The 21,214-nt window shown below is 36.7% G+C and overlaps 1 protein-coding gene across 2 annotated transcripts in view; it reads left to right on the top strand.

Annotated features, from left to right (window-relative positions):
- Positions 1–2,355: 2,355 nt before the first annotated feature.
- The window catches only part of LOC107716313 (sodium/potassium/calcium exchanger 3-like), a 78,178-nt gene continuing 59,319 nt past the window's right edge, over positions 2,356–21,214 (top strand). For both annotated transcript variants that reach the window (XM_016522685.1, XM_016522686.1), the window contains exon 1: positions 2,356–2,922. In XM_016522685.1, the coding sequence (XP_016378171.1) occupies positions 2,748–2,922 (175 nt within the window). In that variant the 5' untranslated portion in view covers positions 2,356–2,747. The remainder of the gene's footprint in view (positions 2,923–21,214) is intronic.

The raw sequence follows: 21,214 nt of genomic DNA on the forward strand, positions 1-21,214 counted from the left end.
AAATCTGTGACTTGGCAGCATGAGTGAACAGAATAAATGCAAATCTAATAACTGTGAATCTGGTTTTAGCTTTAAAAAAAAATCAATTGTATGACCATTGATCAAGTGGTTTATCACCAAAGACATTATAGTCAGGTTAACAAGAGCAGATGACTTGAAATGTATCATGGTGAGTCACTCATGTCATTATGGAAATCCACCTAAGGCATCTAACGTTCCACATGAAACTCATGTGATATTTACATAGTGATTCTGCCTGCTGCATTCGGACCTTTTTAAATGCATATTAAAGAACCGACCATGGTGATCAAAGGTGTGGGAAAAAAAAATATTTTATTGGTAAACAATTACTACACAGATGGATATGAAACATCAAGACAATATGAGGCTAATAGCACATCAAAAGACAAAGTGAATTACACACAGATCCATAGCAGAGAGAAAGAGAGAGGGGGAGAGAAACAGGTGAAGCACAGATCACAAGCTATAGATGAAAGCAGAAGGGGGGCTAGAAAAGGACCAATGTCACATGGGCTGGGTAAACAGTGGCTAAAGAGGTTACACTACCTTGTTTTAATCCACCATCCTGTGTTAATGTTAGGTAAAATAACCAAACAATATTTTCACACTCTGTCCATCTGACTCAAGACTCTTTGCTGATGCAAGCAGACTGAAAAATCTCACTTCAACAGCTAACTCATAATTCGGCATGTCCCACTGGAGAATCTGAAACTCTAAAATCTTCGGTTCTGGACAGAGATTACATTCAATCTGTCAGTATGTGCCCATTGCAACACGGTCCAGTTTAATCCAATAGGCTCATCGCCCACTCTTTGTTTCTCTCCATAAAAAGTGCATTGTTGTCCTAGCAGTGGCATTAGGCACGCAAGCCATGCGGTCAGTGGGAACCAACCCAGCTGCTGACACAGGGCTGGCTGGAACAGTGCTCAGTATTTGACGAAGGGAACACAGAGCACCGAGCAGCTCTATTCCTGCAGTGTTTAACATATTTCAGGGAGGGGGAAAATGATTTCTGCTATTTGAACCTGTAAAGTATTTAAAAAGCAATACCTACAAGATCTGCAGCTGTGTAGCTTTGAGATAAACTCAGCAAGCAAGTATTATGGTGCATGACGAAAAAAAAAATACTGATCAGGTGCATGGAACTACTGTGACTCTCTAGCTGGTGAGATAGTTCAAAAAGATATAGGGGAAACTGAAGCAAGTTGTCACACCTTTTGCAGTTAATATTTCATTATTTATATAATATTTCGTAATATATCTTCTTTTGCGTGTGTGTGTGCGTGTGTGTGTGTGTAGACACAGACTGTACCTTAAAGTTTGGGCTATAAAAAGCTATTAACATGTCCACTGATGTTGATTATCCTGTAATTACTAAATTGTATAATTGTGTAACATTTGAATAAAACATGACCAATGAGAAAAATGTGACAACTTGCCCCTGTTATTACTAAATTGTATAATTGTGTAACATTTGAATCAAAAAAGGCCAATGAAAAAATGTGGCAACTTGCCCCAACCTGACATTTATGAAGAATAGCCTTGTCCTATGAGCACACTTCAACCTTTTGGGTGAAAATGAACTTCATTACATAGCTAACTGAATAACTGAACGCAGGTCTGAATGTATGCTAGTGTGGTTTCATTTTACTTTATCTTTACAGCTGTAGCAAAAAAAAAAATCGGACAGAACAAAATAGTACAAAATTAGGACAAAAAAAGGAAAACACATCACAAACATAGGCAAAAGTAGAAGAGACACAGAAAGTCCAGTTCTTACTCACTTAATGTTGGCAAGAAATGAAAATTCATCATTAATTATAATATATATATATATATATTTTTTTTTTAATTTTGCTTTATTTTAATTTATATTGAAACATATTATATGATATCAAATTTTTAATTGATTTAACTATTTTTGAGAACAGAATTCACACACACACACACACACACACACAAAACAAAACAAAATCTAAGACTTTTTTTAAAAGAAGGAAATCACCATCCCAAATTACTGCCAGAGAAATAAATGTTGGACGTTTGACTCAAAACCTTATACTTACTAACTACAGTGACAAGTAGGCTTGGTCTAACCTATAGTATTTGCGGCGCATGCCAATAAAATAACATTTTTGAAGAATTCTAGTTTGACAGTAATTCAGCATATATCTATCTTATCGCATGTATTGGCTAATAAACCAGGCAAATGCTACCAATAGAGGGTGGCGATGAGCAGAGGGTTTTGTTTGCGGTAAATCAGACTAGCTCCTCCTTTTAAATCCACCAACAACTGCCCCTGATTCTAGCCCACCTCTCTCTCTCTCTCTCTCTGTGTGTGCATGGACTTCATCCTAGGTAGTTCACATTCGAACCGCTGCGCTCCAGTTTCTCCGTCTCTCTCGCTCTCTCTCCCCGACTGAGTTCACTTCCTTACTTTCAGCCCTCCCTCTCGCGCGCTCTCTCCTCCTCTACATCCTCAATCTCTCAGCAGCAGCAGTTTGTGTCCTGAGAGAACTGGCACCAAACTGACGCATCCATGGGGCGCGCGCAGCATCTTTATTTCCCCACGTTACAATTTGAGGTCATATAGGCTAGGTGGAACATTCACGTCAACGCAGCAAACACACTTGAGTCGTTCGGCGTTTCATCTTCCGGCTTAAAACTCTCAGTCGCACCATATCTGCTTGTATTTGTGACATTTGTAGCTGTGTTGAACTGTGGTGATGGATGGGGATGCGTGTGTTCGCGTGTGGACTCGACCGCTGCAAGTGATGCTCCAGCCGAAGAAGATCAAAGCGCGGAGGAAAAAGCGCAAGGAGTTGTTCGGAGGACAGATGTGCTTCGTGGGGCTGCTGCTGTTGGCGGTGTCCTGCTTGTCCAGTTTGGTCGAGAATTCCGGTGAGTTTCGGTTCAGGATTTGTCAGGAATGCGTGTTTGTGAAGGCGGAGGGGGGTAATGGAAAGTTTTACGGGAGAATCATCGCACTCTAAACTGTTTTAGTTAGAGAACCGTACTCGCACGGAGTCAAAGGGAAACATGCAGAATCGCACTGAACTTTTCAATAATATATGGTTCTTTAAAACTGTTAAAGTTTACAGAATTACACAGCTGTTTTAGATCATACACTGCTTAAAGAGTCAGATAGCCTACACTCACCGCCTTAGAGATGCGTACTTAAATCTGTTAACTATTTTAAAGAATCGTAATTACACAATTAACACTTTCAGAGAACTGTGTACTAGCACTAGCCTATGAACTGTTTAAAGAGCAAAACGTAACTGCTAGAAAACTGTAAACCATATTAACCGCTGTAGTCAACCGTACTCACACAATGAGCTGTTTTTACTGTTAACTATTATTATCATAAAGAACCGTTCTCACAATGTTAACCATGTCAAGGAAAACCGTACTACCATTAAATGTATTAGAGAACTGTACTCAAACTGTTAACCATATTAACAGCCATACTTACTCTATTAACCGTTTTAGAGTGGTGTAGTTATTGTTAACTCTATTAAAGAAACATTCTTACAATATTAACTGCTTCGGAGAAATGTAATAGCACTAGAGAACTTAACCGTTTAAGTGAAACATACTCTACAATTAACTGTTGTAGAGCACTGTACTCAAACTGTTAACCACATTAACAGCCATCCTCACACTATTAACCATTTTAGAAAGGTGTAGGCCTACTTAAGACTGTTAACTATATTAAAGAACCATATATTTACAATATTAACCGTAATAGCACTGGCTAACCTAACTGTTTAAGTGAAGTATACTCTACAAATAACCATTATAGACAGCTGTACTCACACTATTAACCATTAGGGTGGTGTACTTATGACTGTTAACTATTTTAAAGAACCGTACTCACAAAATTAACTCTCTAATCAATTTTAGAGGACTGTTAACCATTTAAGTGAGCCATACTCTACAATTAACTGTTCTGGACAGCTGTACTTATACTATTAACCATATTAGAGAGGTGTACTGATGACTGTTAACTATATTAAAGAGCAATACTTTAATTACTTTAATTTAATTACAGTTTAAGACAGCCATACTCTCACAATTAAATCAGAGATATCCATGTACTCGCATCATTAATAATTTTAGAGAATCATACTCACACTACAAGCTATTTTAGAAGTCAATCATACTCACACTGTTAACTGTTTAATTTCACCTTTAGATTCATTTTACATTCAAATTATAATCTTGTTAGTGTTAACAAGATTGTGGTGTTGATGCATTGAGTGGATTGCTATGAACTTCTGTCTTTAATAATAGACTGATCTGTTGCAAGGCAGTTTTCCCCTGCAGTGCTGATAAAATTTGTGTTCTGATCCATAATACATGGATTGTAGTAAGTCTGTGGTGGTTTACCCACTGATTCACGAGCACTGAAGGAATTCATTAGTACTGAACATAGATTATTGTTAACTGAAACAGGGATCACTGATGATCAAAATCATCTACTTAGATTATAACATTATGTGCGTCACTAATTTATTAAAACTTTAGCCAGGACGATGTAGCAGTCACTCTCACAGACAGTAACAGTGTCTGTACCTATTTTCTCAGGCTAACATGTTAAAAGCACTTTATCACTTATGTTTATGTTATAGCTGTCAGGACTTGAAGGTTTCTCCTTAGAAGTTGGCAAATATTAGCATAGAGGCTTTTCTTATCAGCTTGTCTAGATTTGTCCGCTCCCTCATCCACGATACCATGCAATCTGAATCCATCCACATACACTACACTCCATCTGGCTGTTCATATCTTTGCAACTCAGCACAAAAATAATGACTCTTCATAATAATCTTACTATTAAATGTATCTCTCTAAAAGCCATTCAGTGTTTGTGCATCTGTCGTAGTACCCTGACATCATACAAAACAAAAAATGTTTTCTTATGCTCTGCATGTTCATTTAAGAGCACCGTATTTGTAGATAATCTTGTTGTATAACTTAATTTCGACAACTGTGTACATTAAAGCTTTTGGATGTAATGGATAGCGTATTTCATTTACATATACAGTGGTTTAATATATAGAAAGATGCTCTTTTGCAAATGCCAGAAGGGAAAGCAAATGAAGAGAAGTGGAGAGAGAAAAGAATTAGATTTGGAGGGAGGAATAGAGAATGATGAAGGCAGGGAGAGCTATGCCGAGAACCTGCCAGCCAGCACAGACACTGATATGAAGTGACTGCTCTGTCAGTTGCTGACTGGCTCTGACAGACATGCTGCCTGCATGTGGGCCAGCAAGTCGGGCCTCTGAGCTTCTTTGTTGTTTTCTGAGGTTATTTATTTATTTATTTATTTATTTATTTGTCCTTTCTTTTCTTATCATCTCTCATATGTCCCCTATTTTCTCTCTCTGTCGCTCTGTGTTTCTCACTGCCCTTATCTCTTTTGCACTATTTGGACAGGATTAGTTTTTCAAACGGCTTGAGTCAAATTATTAACAGAGGACATCTGTGATGTCATGTACTGATTCAGACGGGATTTGGATCTCTGTAATATAATAAAACTCTGTAGTTTTTTGGATTTCTGTCATTTTACCCAGAGAAAGTCTAAATCCATAATGAAGGTGCACCAGATAGTGATATAGCTCTAGTTATGATATTAGACAAAAATAATATAATTAATGATTTTTAATAGAGCCCGACCGATATGGGTATTTTGGGGGCCGATGACGATACCGATATTAGGTAGTAAAAAAGACCGATACGATATATCAGCCGATATTCTTTATGTGTAGGCTATATTATAGTACAGTATAGTCAAAACTTTGAACACACTTCCCATTCGTGTGTCCAAACTTTTGACTGGTACTGTATATAGAATACAGTATATAGCCTACATAAACATAATATATATACATAAACACATTTTTTGCAATGATAACTCAAATGTGGTGATCAAACACTTATAATGATGTGACAAACATAGGCCTATGTAGTGGAGGCAGGGTATTTAACAATTTAACAATACATTTTATTATTTAAAATTAGTCTGACATCAGTGCACTTAACAGTAAACTTCACTTCACTTATTATAAATAACTTAAATAACACAAATAGAACAAAATATATATATAACTTGAATTAAGAAATTAAACTAGGTAACTATGTAGGGCAAGCAAGATTCTGCCAAACCAACAAGGGCAGGTTTATGCAGGAAGCACAGCTTTTCCAAATGTAACTTTTAAAACAATAGAATAACATATAGTCACCTCAATATTAAAGTATTTCAATATTTCAACCTCAGTATTTTAGATGATTTCATTTTAATGTCCTTGGTACTGATTCACATTCCTGAATCTTCAGTCCTTTTGTCACTTGTGAACATGGAACTATGGACAATAGAACACCTGAAAAGACTGGTTCTCAGCAGAATGACTGAATTATGTTCAATTGAATGAAAGTCATTGTGGCGTGACAGACTGCCACAGGTGTCTTTACATGTATATAAACTGTAGGGCTTCAGTTTGAAACAGTACAGTATCACTCTGATCTGTTCTCAGAAGGTCATCTCTTTGTCCTTCTTTCTCATTTTCATCTGTGAATCAGAGCTCAATTACACTTTTTAGTTACCCTATCAAGCCAGTGCTGTATTGTCTCTAAATCTTGCAATCACTGACCATGTATTTGCCTGTCAAATTTCAAACTTAAACATTGGTTTTTCTGTGCTACACTGCATTACAACAAAATCATATGCAAATCACACTGTTTACCATTAAAAATGTCTTCAGGAAATTATATCTGTTATAGGATTACATAGCTGTATAAAGACTGATTTATTATGATTTTTAGATATTTATTTATTGTAGAAAACATAATTCCTAAGGTAGTTAAAAATACATATTTTATACATTCATTTATATAAAAAAGTAATAAAAAATAGTTTCTTACACTAGCACTAACTTAAGCTTGCAGGCTTTCTCCCATAACATTAATTCTCACAGTCTTAGCCCTGGATGAAAGCTCCAAAATGTAGTGTAGATAATGTCTCCATTCTATAGGTGACCTAGCTGCTTAATTGATTTTTGCATAGCTTTCCAAGTAGGGCTACTTCTTTTTGTTCTTCTCTCTCTCTCTCTGTCTCTCTCTCTCTCTCTCTCTCTCTCATTCTCTTCTGACCAGCTCATTTATCATCCACTCTGGCCCGCACCTTACCTAGTCTCTATTTGGAGCAGAGCAGTTCATTATTTTAGCTAGTTTTACACCACGCTGGGCCACGAGCCTGACAGCAAGCTAGTCCCAGATGGATGACTTGAGATGGATAAGTGCCGTAATTGTAATTCTATACTGCGCAGACAAATTGAAGGTTTAGAATATGTGTGAAATGTCAGAGGCCTAACAGTGTTCAGGTTACAGATTTGTGGCCATTGAAGCCCATGCACAGGTTATTAGGTGTCACTGACTGAAACAATTGGTGTAAATTAAGTCTTCAAGGGATATTAGGACCATATCGGTTATCACAAGGTTTTTGATTTATTGGTCTTAGTCAGTAATGGATACATTTATCAGCTGGTATCAGATATTTAATTTTGAACGCTGCTTTTCAATTATTATTATTTTTTTTGGATCTTATTTTACTTTTCCCATCATCTACTGTACTATTTTCAACAAAAATGTAAACAATATTTGTTGAGCATTTTCTTATAATGCAAGTCTCAAGACTTTTTAAACAAACATGTCTGCAGTCTGTACTGCGCTTTGTGAAATTCACTTAAGAACCACAAATTTAATTTGCCTCTGACAAAACAATTGTCTTTTTTTTATTTGATTTATTCATTAATTTTTTCACAATTTGTGAAAAATTTGTAACATTTGTTTTTTAGTGTAGAATACATTTTTTATATCATAATTTATTAGTTTTAAACCAACGAAAACAATTTTTGGCCAGAATTAAATTTTTGATCATTGGATTCATAAAGACTTCTGGAGGTTACCAAATGGTAAATTAGTTAAAATGAACAGCATGTTATTGTCATTTTTCAGTAGGGGGAATATGTTGTTATGGTCATTGTGATATCTTTTGACAAAATTTTCCGTCAGCTTTAAAATATACTGACTCTGCGGTTTAGCTTTCACTTGAGCTGATGAATGTTGTTGTCTGGGGCAACATTACCTTTAAAAGCCATGCTTACACACCAAACCAGCCTCTCTCTACATGCCTTTGACAGCTAATCATTCACAATTCTGTTTGAAACATGGCTTTACACGTTAAAGCAGAGTCTCGGCACTACATATACACAGCACAGGCTGTTGTTTCTGCTGAATTTCTGAGATGGATTCACAATGAATAAAAATCATCCAGTCATTTGATCAAGTGTGAAGAGCAAATAATGGCTCATCTTTCAGTACATCACAGTTGGCAATTAAGCTTCCCGTTCAAACACTGATTACAAAAATCATCTCAACACAGTCTAAATGTACTGCAGGAGACTCAGTAAAGTGAATATTTCAAGCTTAAAGAGGCACTGCACATATTTTGAAGGCTAAAATATCTTTTTTTATGGCTCTCTTTAACATGATAAATGCAAACTTTAGTTTCTGTTATTTCTCAGTAGTCTGTTTACATCATGAGGAGATTCTTGTCCATTAATAGCGTGCAAAATCAACACTATCATACAGATGTTTTGTAGAGGACCAACAAAGTAAACAATATACACAGTAACCTCGAGAGTATTTGCACATGCAACACAGTTAAAAATGTGTGAATGCCATTTCATTATATAACAAAATGTCAAAACAAATGTGGCATTTATTTGTAAAGAAAGATAGCACAATCTCACTTCACTAGCGAAATACTTAAAAAGGAAAACTCTAACATCATTTGTTTGCAGATGCCACCTGGTTTGATATTTTGAGTCTAATTTAATATACTTGAAAAAAGTCCAAAACACTCCACCAAAAATCATATGTGAGATAAAAGTTTACTGAGAAGAACAAGGCAACAAGGCAAACGTTTCGGTCACTTATTGATAATTTTCAATGCCAAGCTAACAATTTTAGAACTAGAAGCCATCTTCTAACATTACCATTGTCCATTGTGAGTTCTAACATTGTTAGCTTGGCATTGAAAATGGTCAATATGTGACCGAAACGTTTGTTTTGTTGCCTTGTTCTTCTCAGTAAACTTTAAAGGCACAATATGTAATTTTTTTGCCACTAGAGGGCGCGTATTCAAAACAAACAAAGAAACAAAGGCGTAGTTAGATGACGCCGTGGCTGGGCAGAGTGAGGCGGAAAGCCGGCGAAGCAAAACAAGGCCACTGAACGAGCGCGACACAGGGCTCGAAAGCAGCGGAGCTTTTATTATGCCACAGTCGACCGCTTCCGCTCCTTCCGGAAAGCAGCGGAAGTAAGCAGCGCTGTTTTATCATACTAGATACATTTGAACGTTCTGTTATAATGCTACTCTGTGCGGTTGTCACCTGTCTAATAAATTGCATAGCATATTAAAGCGTCTTTGGTGTTTCCGGAAATCGAGGGTGTATGACGTCATTGACAGGTGACACATTGACACTATAGACACGGTCCATGTCACTAGTTAAAATGGCTTATTTCTCTGGATTTAAACATTCTTCGAAACATTTGGGATAATGTAAGTACACAAGTCAGCAAATTATATAAAACTGTTCTAGTGGTTTTTGGTTATTTTAATAAAAAAATCTTACATATTGTGCCTTTAATCTCGCATATGATTTTTGGTGGAGTGTGCGCACTTTTTTCAAGTATTTTACTTTTTGGGAAACCTTTTTAGTCTACACACCTCGGTTGGATTGTTTTGAAGGCACTTTATGGCTGCTTTCAAGTCTAATTTAATGAAATTCCAACATTAAGTGTGCCTTACATATTCAAAAGTATCCATTTATGGCAAATGTATATTACGCATCAGAATGAAGAAGTTACATTGTTATTGACTGTGCGGAGCTGTTTACATAAGTTAACATAAACCCTGAACAAGATGTCTGTGTTGGGCTCTTGAGCTGAACTGTTTGATTACTAAACATATAATCAGAAATAATAGAAATAAAGGTGGAGTTTAAGTGGTGCAAAGATGACAGAAGCATTATCACAAGTGTGTGGTCAGCAGCTGTTTATATCGTACTTGTGTTGTGATTGGCAGGATTAGATATATGTGCTCTGAACTTTCATTAAGAAGTTCATACAGAGAAAACATCATCTAATTCTTCATCATCATGTTCAAATGATGTAAACATGATCCATCCATTCATGATGATCCATTCATACTCTCAAAATAAATAAATAAATCCATTAAAATAGAGCACAATGTACTGCATTAAAATGAAGGAATTTTCCATATTGATGTTTACAGGTGTTTTACCTGTATTTTGAATTTTTCACTTCATTGCATTGGATAATGGATAATGTCCTGGCAGAAAATTACCAGTACTTTTTTTTTACAGTGTTAAGTGTAGAAAATCAAAATGTAATGCATGCTTAAAAATACTGTCCAGTGATTGCTTATATAGCAATGGTAGCACTGTGCATCAAATCAAAAACTGTGCTATTAAAGACAATTCCAAGGTAGATTTACTGAATTCAGGAATCCATTTTCCCGACATGTTGAGCAGCACTGTCTCAATAATTTTTTCTTTCTTTTTTTTTTAATTATGACAAAAATCATAATTGTCGATTATTTCCTTGGAATTGTAATTGCCCTTAAGATAACCTGTAGAAAGAAAAGAAAACACATCTTAAGCACACAGAATAACACAAGTGGACTTAGAACGATTAATTGCTGCTTTGAATGATTACATAATTGTGGCATCCGTAATTGTTATCACAATTAGAAATTCGATTAATTGTGCAGCCCTAATTTTACTTCTGTAATGTGACATATTTCCTAGTGAAAGGCTATTTAGCAAGTAAAAATGTACAGCAGGACTTTTAGTGGTTGTGAATTGATTGTATTGTGAAAATTCAACGTTACATACCAGAATGGAGCCAGACCTGAACGTTAGTTTGCTAAAATAATGGCTAAATAGCTAGTTTGATTAGCATTATCCAGTAATATTTGCAGCCTCAGTGGCATTAGCAGAAAGGGAAAGTAATTTCAGAGGAAGAGCAAGTTATTGTCATTTAATATATTTATTTAACCCTCTGGGGTCCGAGGGTGTTTTGGGGCCTGGAAAAGTTTTGACATGCCCTGACATTTGTGCTTTTTTCAGTTGCTTACAAACATTTGAATGTCTAAAGTTTAATAACACTGTAATCAGCACAAACTGGGCTACAATAATATGTGAGCAGCATGTATGTACCCGCCGGAACTGTCGACCCCAGGAGGTTAATTAAAGATTAAAAGGATAATGATCTTATTTGTAATAATTACAAAGATCTCTTCCTATGATTTAAAATCAAATCAATGTGAAATCCAAATAGCAACCTATTTTACTCCTGTAATGTTTTCGTAAAGTAAATATAGCAATATTTTCATTTAATTTGGACAGTTTGTTAGTTTCTTGAATAACCAGAGAGAAAAAATTATCAGTAGTTTCTCAGTAATTAACTAAAAGTACTGAATCCCCCCAATAGAACGTCCCTAATTAATACAATGGCTTTATTTTAGGCTAGCGGTCTATTTTGGAATACACAAGACAATTTAGTCAGGACGGAGGCAGCTGCCACCCTGGAGCGCATGACGAGGTGAAAAGGCGATGGAGAGAGAGAAACAGCAAGGGGTTTTCTATCTGCCGGCTCCTCCCGAATCCCTCCACATGCCTCTCCTGCCGCTGCCCTCACGTGTAGCGCAGGTCATTAATTCAGGGAGGAGGGGGCGCCCTACATACCTTTTCTCTCACTATATATATAGCATGCTCTAAATGTCCTCATTTAGAGGTGTGATTTATAATGCCCCTACACTCCACCTTCTTTATGTTTGTGCTGCGGTAAGAGCGGCTCAGGCCCTGCATTGCATCTGTTTATGGAGTTTGCTAAAGCCAAAACCGCTCTGACCGAGTAAATCAAATGCAACACACAGTTCAGCTGAACACAGCAAGACCACTGAACATCTCCTAGAGAGGCTCTGGCCAGCCAGTAAGCGAGCAGACGGATTGCACACAGATGTTTGAAATATTTTAGACGTATGGAGATGAAAACCAGCCACACATTGTAATGTAGCAAGGACAATCATGTTGTATGGGCACTCTGCAAACCGGGATGACCTGCCAGAAATGTTACGTACTGAAAACAATATGTTCTTCAGTTCACATTACAGACGCTAGTATGTTGATGTTTTTCAGAGTGGGAGAGGGGGGTAACCTTGAGTCTGATTGCCTGTGTGCGGCAGCCCCTTGGTGCTGTGAGTTGTGAGATGAGGTTCCATCTGTTTAAAGGGGTCATATGATGCTGCTAAAAAGAACATTATTTTGTGTATTTGGTGTAATGAAATGTGTTTATGCAGTTTAAAGTTTAAAAAACACATTATTTTCCACATACTGTACATTATTGTTTCTCCTTTAAGCCAGACAGAGAGAGACAGACTGAGAAGTTGTTCCCATGTTTACTGTCTTTATCTGTATTTATTGCAAGTGTTATGCAATAGAGAACCATTTGAACATTTGTTGAAGTAACTATCCATAGTTCTTCTTAGATGATGTTACAGTATGTTCCTGTTTTAACTGTAGTAGCCTGCATTTCAATGGACAATGGTAATTTATTCCTGTGATGCAAAGCTGAATTTTCAGCAGCCATTACTCCAGTCTTCAGAGTCACATGATCTTTCAGAAAAATGCTGATTTGCTGCTCAAGAAACATTTCTTCTTATTATTTGTATTATTATTTCCAAACATCCTTAAAAGCTTGTACATTTACATTTACATTTTTTTTTGAAGAGGATATTTCTTCAATTAAATTAGTTTTAAAGCATTTGATCAATGCAGTAAGATAAAATAAACTTAATTCACCATATATTCTCTAAGTCTAATTGTCTTACACAATTTTGCATAATAATTTATCTTGTTTTAAGGATTTTTTTTTCTAGAGAACAAGATAAAACTGATTAAGTAAATGTCTTTGTTGAGTATTTGATTGAATTTGTTGACATAGCAACCTATAATATGCTGCTTTTCATATCTCTCAAAATATTTGACATTATGATAGCAGTGGCGGAGCTAGAGTTTTATACATGGGGTGGCCAAGGCTAATTCAGGGGGTCCATAGACCAGAAAATCAGTGTATAACTCCAACCTGGCATAAAAAAGCATGAGTAAATCCTACGATTGCTGATTACTACCCCACATTAGCTATACATTCCTATCATAACTTCAAATGTTAGTCTATTGGAACTTATTTCTCTTATTTCTATCATCTGATTAACCAGCAGTTGGAGCAAAATATCTAACATTAACTTTAAGTGAATTTTGTAAATGTTGTTCAGGAAACCTAAAACTTCAGCTTACTTCAAACAGGGTTGCCAACTTTTTAGTTCAGCCTGGTGTGAGAATTATTCAGGAATAATTAACAAGCTTGTGATTAAGTTTGATAAATTTTTCTAAACTAAACTATACAGGGAACCTTATTGTTAAGGTAAAAAGTAACAATTGATTTGTATACAAGTTCATATTAGACCATTTTCATTTCTAAATTGTTTTATTAATTATAATAACAGAGTAATTATGAGTAAAAATATAATAAATGTATTTTTTGCTAAATTCTCCTCTCTAGTGTATATTTTTCTTGCTATGGACACTGCATGGATTTTCTGAGGTTATGTGACAATGTTTTTAAGCTGCTGTCTTTCCGCGGTTGAAACACTCATTGAGTGATTACTTGAGACACTACATTCAGTAAGTTGTATTTTCAACATGCCCTCAGATGTTCATTCATGTTTAGTTCATGCTAATTATAATGCACTCCTGCTTTGCTTGAACTGAGGCAAAGCGGGAGCGCACATGAACCGTCACGCCACTAAAGAGCTCCAAAACTTTATTTATCATTTGAAATTCTTAATAAAATTAACAGAATTTGAATGCCGAGACTTTGTTTCCTATTATCAAAAGTAACCTGTCTTGTCTGTCAGCGCATTGTCTATGTCCTCTTTGTCTGCGATGTTTTTGACTCCGTAAGAAAATGAACGTGTGGTGTGAGAGCGCGTACGTAAAAGTTAGCAGAGGCTGGAAGCTACACCGAACCGAATAAATTCTTCTTTCAGTAAGATTAAACAAAGAAAATGAAATAGTAGCATATTCAATTTTGGGGTGGCACCCGGGGTGGCCGATCAGATGTCAGGGGTGTCCAGGGCCACTCTGGACACCCCTCTGGCTCCGCCACTGTATGATAGTTGAACAATGACTTCTCATCTGTGTCTACAAAGTGTTGCTGTAATCTGAGTTTTAAGTGTTCTGAGTGATGATATAGCACATTTCAAATAGCTAAACTGCTCCGCTGTCAGCAGTTAGCATGGAACCCAGCGCACACTGTGAGTGCTAGCACATTCAGATAGCCTTTTACCTGGACTAAGAGGGGAAGAAGAACTGATTAGCTTTTTAATTGTCTGATTTAGATCAAACGTGAGCTGACTACCATGCAGTGTAGTGCAAATTCCGAGTAAGGATATGAGAAGCTAGCTCATTACTTTTCACACAGGATAACCTTTCATTCAAATAAGCATTTCTGCTCAGTAAAAAAGACAATTATGCTTAAGATATTAAAAAAACACTATGAAAGAATAATGAGTTCTAAGCCTTTAATCTTTTGACTGCTTTGAATTTATATAAGCCCTTGTTTGATATTCTGTCTGATTACATAAAGCCGCAGTTGAAACATATTTGAAGGTGGTATGTTGGTTTGTAATGTAACCTGCTGAGGAAGAGAGTACTGACAAGAGATATCTGTTTTGGGGGAGTTGGTGGAGTTTGTGATTGTCCCAAGGTGCCTGTATGGGAGGGTGGCCAAAACAAACAATGATTTAGGAAGAGATTTTGTGGTCCAGTGCCACCAAGACAAATTTTGTAAGCAAGACAAAATTCGATGCAATTTTGTGCACAAATGTAATACCTAGTGTGAGTAGGACTGCTTTTCATCATCTGGGACTGTGTATCTTGTTAAATTAGAAGGAAGAATGTGTCATCTGACTAACCTTACCTCAACAACCTTCAGTAAATCTCTAAGATGAGGAAAAAATGGTGTGCAAGAATAGGCCCGAACAGTATATGAAGCTGGTAAATACTTGTTATTGCATCACAATGTGGCACTTGAAATGTGGGGATTGAAGATAAAATGACATGGTTAAAGTACTGTAAGTGTAATGGATATGACGATGTTGTGCAATTTGTCCTATAGAGTATGATTGACAACTTAACTGTGGCAGTTCATTAACATTATTTGTGATCTAAGTCATTTTAAATTATATTGATTGGTGAAGTTTTGTATTTGATAATAAAAATTAAATTTTAAATGAAGTATAAGCAATGTGCATTAATGTGTAAAACTGTTTTCTAATTTTATCTTAATATTCAAAACTGTTTAACTGTTCATAACTGTATAATTACGCTGGTTTTGGGGTTACCTGGCTCTAATTGGACATGTTAATGAATGGTGCTAAAAACATCAAAATTAAAATATACAAAATGTGGCTAAATTAGTCAACCTCATTGCTTAACTTGCCTAGTCGACCACTGAGAGCTTTCATTGCTGTAGACAAATATCAGTGTGCATTTTTGTGATTTAGTATGCATTTAGTATGATTTAGTAGTGAAGCTACACTGAGTGACACCCCAGAAACCATCTCTCTCACTGGTTTGCCCAGAGCCTCAAAGCTTCCTGATTACCCTCCAGTCCTTTGAAGACTGATTGGTGGAGATGGGGCTTTTGTCCAGCTCTTCTGGCTGACAGCAGACATGCACAGCAGGAGCCGCACCGCCAGCAGTCACTAATGAGACTATTAATGGCCTGTCACATCCATAAACGAGCCATTACTGATACCCAATCACTGACTTTATATATAACCACCATAGATTAACTTCTGATAGTTTGGTTAATTATTCACCCAATAGTCTGATCATTAACTATACTGTACAATTCTCAGACAAGCCCGTTCCCATGCTTTTCCTGAGACTCACCTCTATTTCCAATACTTTCAAGAATAAAAAAATCCCAAATGGAGTTTATTTCCTTTATATGTATTGATTCTGTATTCACCTTTCCCCTTGCAAAATATTGCCTTCCTTTTAAAAGAACAGTTTGATTTTATAAAGACAACACTTTATTAAACTAATAAAAATGGCATTTATATTGTCATTTTATTAAATCCAAAAGAAATGGTTATTACATATTATATGGATCTTTTTCTTAAATGATAGACAGACAGACAGACAGACAGACAGACATATAGACAGATAGATAGATAGATAGATAGATCTGATATTTTCTGCTGACTCCCTAGTGGTCCCTTGGGGGTCCCTGTTTCCCATCCAAGCAGATGTTTGCCTTAATTCTGTAACGTCACTAATGTAATACAGTGTTTCCAAAACACCTTAAATTCTACCTTCCTTTTCTTTTCTGATTTCTTTGTACCTCTCCTCTCTCTCTAACTTTGTTTGACTATTACTGTGCCATATTCAAGTTTTCGCCTAATGAAGATAAACTAGGTAATTACGGTTTTGACAGAGTTGGAAGTATGTAGTGTTATATTTATCCATTTTGACAGTATGGGGTCAGATGTGTAAGGGCACTCTGAATCTATAGGATAGAATTTCCCGGGTAGTTCCTCTTCGCAACAGCTGCTATCTGGGACAGTCTTCTGTGGGACAGGTCCTCAGGTGATGTGCTGCAGATGTGGCTAGATGAGCAATCTATTTTCTCCTTGACAGTGTTCGAAGTATATAGCACAAGCATCTGCAAGCTTTCTTCTTAGAAATAACACTGTGAGTGACAGGCTTTCTTTGTACATCATTACCAGTAAAAGTAAAGTAAAACATAGTTATATAAATAACCTTTTTTGAAATTCATTTTATTTATTGAAGCTAAATAGTTATGTATGGTTAAACGTGAAGAATGTGATTTCTCCACCACTAGTGGCACCAAAAGGAACTGCATTCTTTTTATTTCAGATAACATAATTGGTTCATCCAAAGGTGTGAATTTGATATGGGATAAACTGTTTGTCCAAAAAATGTTTTGTTTGCAATTCTGTTTTGTGCAACTAGTTGCACAAATATTAAACAGTGTATGCTTGAGTGAGAAACTTCAATTAACTAAATTAGTGTGATATTGCAGGTATATAGCTTTTGATACTCTGCAAATAATGGAGGACTCTTGGAAATGATGATCAGTACTTTCCGTGGCTCTCTTTGGGGCACATGCACCTAGAGACCTTGTTATTCATTACTTAGAAGTGAGTAAAATACTACTGAGAAGTAAATAAGACCCTTTCCATTAATGATGCTGCCCATTACAGTATCATATTTGAGTAAATCTTTAATAAGCATTATTGTTGGATGACAAGTGCATCGAGTGACACCAAAGTTGTCCTACTTTTCCATTAATTTATAGATTATTTTGTAATTTGACCTCATTCAAGATAATTTTGCATCTGCAAACAGCGACCCCTGAAATAGCACTGCAGTAAAAAGAGTAAAGTTGCATAATCTGTCTTAGTCATGTTTGCTCTGTGAAATCACCTTTGATGTTCAAACCTTGAACATCAGGACAAGCACTTACGGCTCTTTCTTTGAAGAATTCATATATATATATACTGTTATTCGGGATGGATGATTTCTTTTTCAAATAAATGTTGTTGTTTTGAACTTTTTATGCATCAAATAATCCTGAAAAAACAATCACCACAAAAATATTAAGCAGTTTAGCTTTGCCATCACAGGAATAAATTACATTTTAAAGTCTATTAAATAGAAAACAGCTTTTATTTAGCCTTTGACTGAAATATGTATTTATATATTTATTTATTAATCCTTATATAATAATCTCAAACTCAAACGGCTCAAAATCATGAAAGTTGACTTTGGTCAAAAGGTGTGTGAGGCTTGATTGTTACAAGTTATTCATTTTTATAAAATTTTTATACAAGTCACCACATGTGCATTTTCAATCTCACTGAATGACTCTCTTTAATGGGGTCTCTCGCAGAGGTGCTTTGGGCTCTCTGGTGCAGCTGCATGCTGAGACTTTCACATTCATTACTTAGAAATGCCTAAAATACTTCTGTATCTCAGACCTTCTTGTGTTAATATAAATGTTTAAGAAGAATTACAGTTATTCGCATCCAATGACACTTAAAATGTAATGTAAAAGCAATATTATTTTTTAAGAGATTGAGTTTGTGCCTTATCATTAGTATATTCTTTATTTCATGCGTTTTTTTTTTTTTAAATCCTCTGCACGTGTACTGATGTGTTTTCTGTGTGCGATTAGCCGTGTTCATCTGAGCGTGATGTCGTCACTGTTCTCCTCTGGTCCCTGTGGTTACGTCACATCTCCATAGTAACTTCCTGCCTCCCCCCGCATGTGTGTGTGCAGTGTGCATTCTGGCTCGCTGCACAGGTAATGCCATTTCTGTGCAGCATGTTAGCGAGAAACACAATATTTCCATTGAACCTGGCACAATGAACCTGAGCTCTGCTCACTCTAATGGAGCTGCTACTTTCCTCTTTAACATGCGTTTGAGGATGGAACCTACATGGTTAATTACTTAGCCAAGTAGTTGCGTTTTTAGCCCTGGAGAGTGAGAAATAAAGACTCACTAAACATTTGGGCCACTTTACTGTGCAAAAACAGCTCAACAGCTGCTTATTCACTAACCACCCATAGTCCAGTTTAACCAGGTTCTAAACTGGGTTGTACCATATTTGACATTTAACCAAAATTAGAATCAAATGATGTACAAATGATGGAGAAGAGCATTTATACAGATATACACAAATGTGTAAGCACACTTTTACCAATCATTGAGCATCATACATTTCAGCATTTAGATTCATTTTTGGTACCATTTTATTGCTGATTTGAAATACTGAAACAATCTGTTTTTCACCATTCAGTTATAGGCAATCTACTTCTACCTGTAGACGATGGCCACCATGTAAAGACCATGTATTTAGCAAGATTTACTCATATTACTAGTAATAGGAAAAAGTGTGCAATACATCAGAATAAGTTCTGACTTCTAAAAAAAAAAAGAGGCAGTCGCCAACTGGTAAAGTCATTGCATCACTGCAGCTGCTGTTAGAAACTCCAGTTCCCATAGAAACAATCAGTGCCCTGAGCCACACGCTTGGGACTGCACATGCGCATTCGCTGAACCAACTTGAAATATGCTTTTTTAAATGCTATTTGAGCTTAAGAAATAACATTTATGGGATAGTTCATGCCAAATGTTGTAGCTGATTTGAAATACATTATTTACATGTGAATTTGGCAAGTTTTTGATATTTCAGTATTTCCTTATTCAAATAGATAGGATTTATTCTTGCATGCCCAAAACAGCTGCCCAGACACATTGCAATTATGGCCGCTGAGTGAAATGACTTTCCTCGAAAGGGACTTTGACTGACTAGCCTCAAAGGGACTTTAGCCCTAGCCTGCTGCATCCTCCGCAAACTAACACTCAGAACTGGCCTGCAAAATTAAGAATTGCAGTGTGCAAATTGCATTCAGCATATATTTTGTGTGCACATTTGTGCTGCTACCTAATTTATATAATTCCTAGTAACAGAGACAGCGTGTTCAAATAAGCGGCGCAGTGAATTCCCCTCTGAAAGATGGAGGGATCATATACCAATGAAGCATCTGTGTGGCTCAGTTTTGTGCTTCACTTGCTCACCTTTCATGTCCTGGACAGATCGCTGCTGTCTCTTTACTATGAGGAAGACGCTAAGGTGTCACATTTTCCAAAAATGTCACAACCGTCTTCACTTCACTACATGATTCTTTTGGCATCTCAGGGGACGATGAATTTTTAAACAGTTTCCACTAGGAATGTCAGTGCTTGGATCAGTTTTTCCTTTTTTTGTCTTTTTGTTGATGAATACAAACTCAAGTTTCCTATCAGTGCCGATTCTGCCGAAGAAGAACAGGGTGTTCTGAAGCTCTCCTTACAACCATATCCCAGTTCTGTATCGCTATTCACATCACATCACAATGTCAAAATGTGTCACGTCATAATGCGCCCTGCAGCCCTGAAGCCCTATCGTGAGTGCTGTTGTTTTTTTGTTTTTTTTTATAAATATAGAGGTTTTATTTATAGGGACTTGAGCGGTAAGTGGGGTCCGGCGTTCTGAAAAGAGTAGCGCAGGAAGACGGTTGAGTGGAGTGGAGTAAGGGCAGAGGCGCTTTAGGACAGAGCGACCCAGATGACAGTGCTGCCAGAATAATCACCCCCTCCCAGCCCAGACAAGCCCGGACAGAGGCACTGCCGCAGGAGCGTTCGCCGCGTGATGTCACTTTTATTACGCCTCAGCTTCACTCCGCACCACAGACGGCCTTCATGAATATTCGCCAGCAGACTTCCGGGGCTCTGCTGCTCACAGTAACACAAATGAGAAGTGGAGCCTGTGAGAGTTTAACAGTATGTAACACATTCTGGCTCACTATGTCCCTGTGAATGCAGTGTGAACAGGAGATATCACACAGTAATACTGGGCTGGACCGGTCAAACCCGCCCAAAACAACACTGTGATGAGCCTAACTTAGATCCGTGACTGTGAGACTCAGCTGTGTTGAGAATTTTAGTTTGTATTATAACTCTGGATAATAATAGATTAGGAACAAGTACAAGACAAGAACGAGTGTCACTCACATCTACACACATCAAGTGTGTCTGTCGGAGGTCTGTGGATAAAAGCGACTACTTAATAAATGTGAATGACTGTCACACTCACAGAATAAGTATGGAAGAGGGGTGACCGACTAAAATACTGTCTCTGTCTTTTCCATGTGAATATCTGTGTTATGAATTTGTGCTGTCCAAATTACATTCAGTATACAAACTTATCTGCATTCTTTTTTATACTGTAGTTTTTTGCTGTAAGTTTAAAAAATGCTTGGTTACACAGCCAGCATGGATATTACTCAGCATTTGCAATATGTTTAGACTCAATAAATACATTAAATTGACCAAAAGCGACAGTAAAGATTTTACATTGCTGCAAAAAAGTTATCTTTCTATTTTTTCTATTCCACAAAAAACCCT

The sequence above is a fragment of the Sinocyclocheilus rhinocerous genome, unplaced genomic scaffold (genome assembly GCF_001515625.1).
Source record: "Sinocyclocheilus rhinocerous isolate Xijiao unplaced genomic scaffold, SAMN03320098_v1.1 scaffold869, whole genome shotgun sequence".
Lineage (NCBI taxonomy): Eukaryota > Metazoa > Chordata > Actinopteri > Cypriniformes > Cyprinidae > Sinocyclocheilus > Sinocyclocheilus rhinocerous.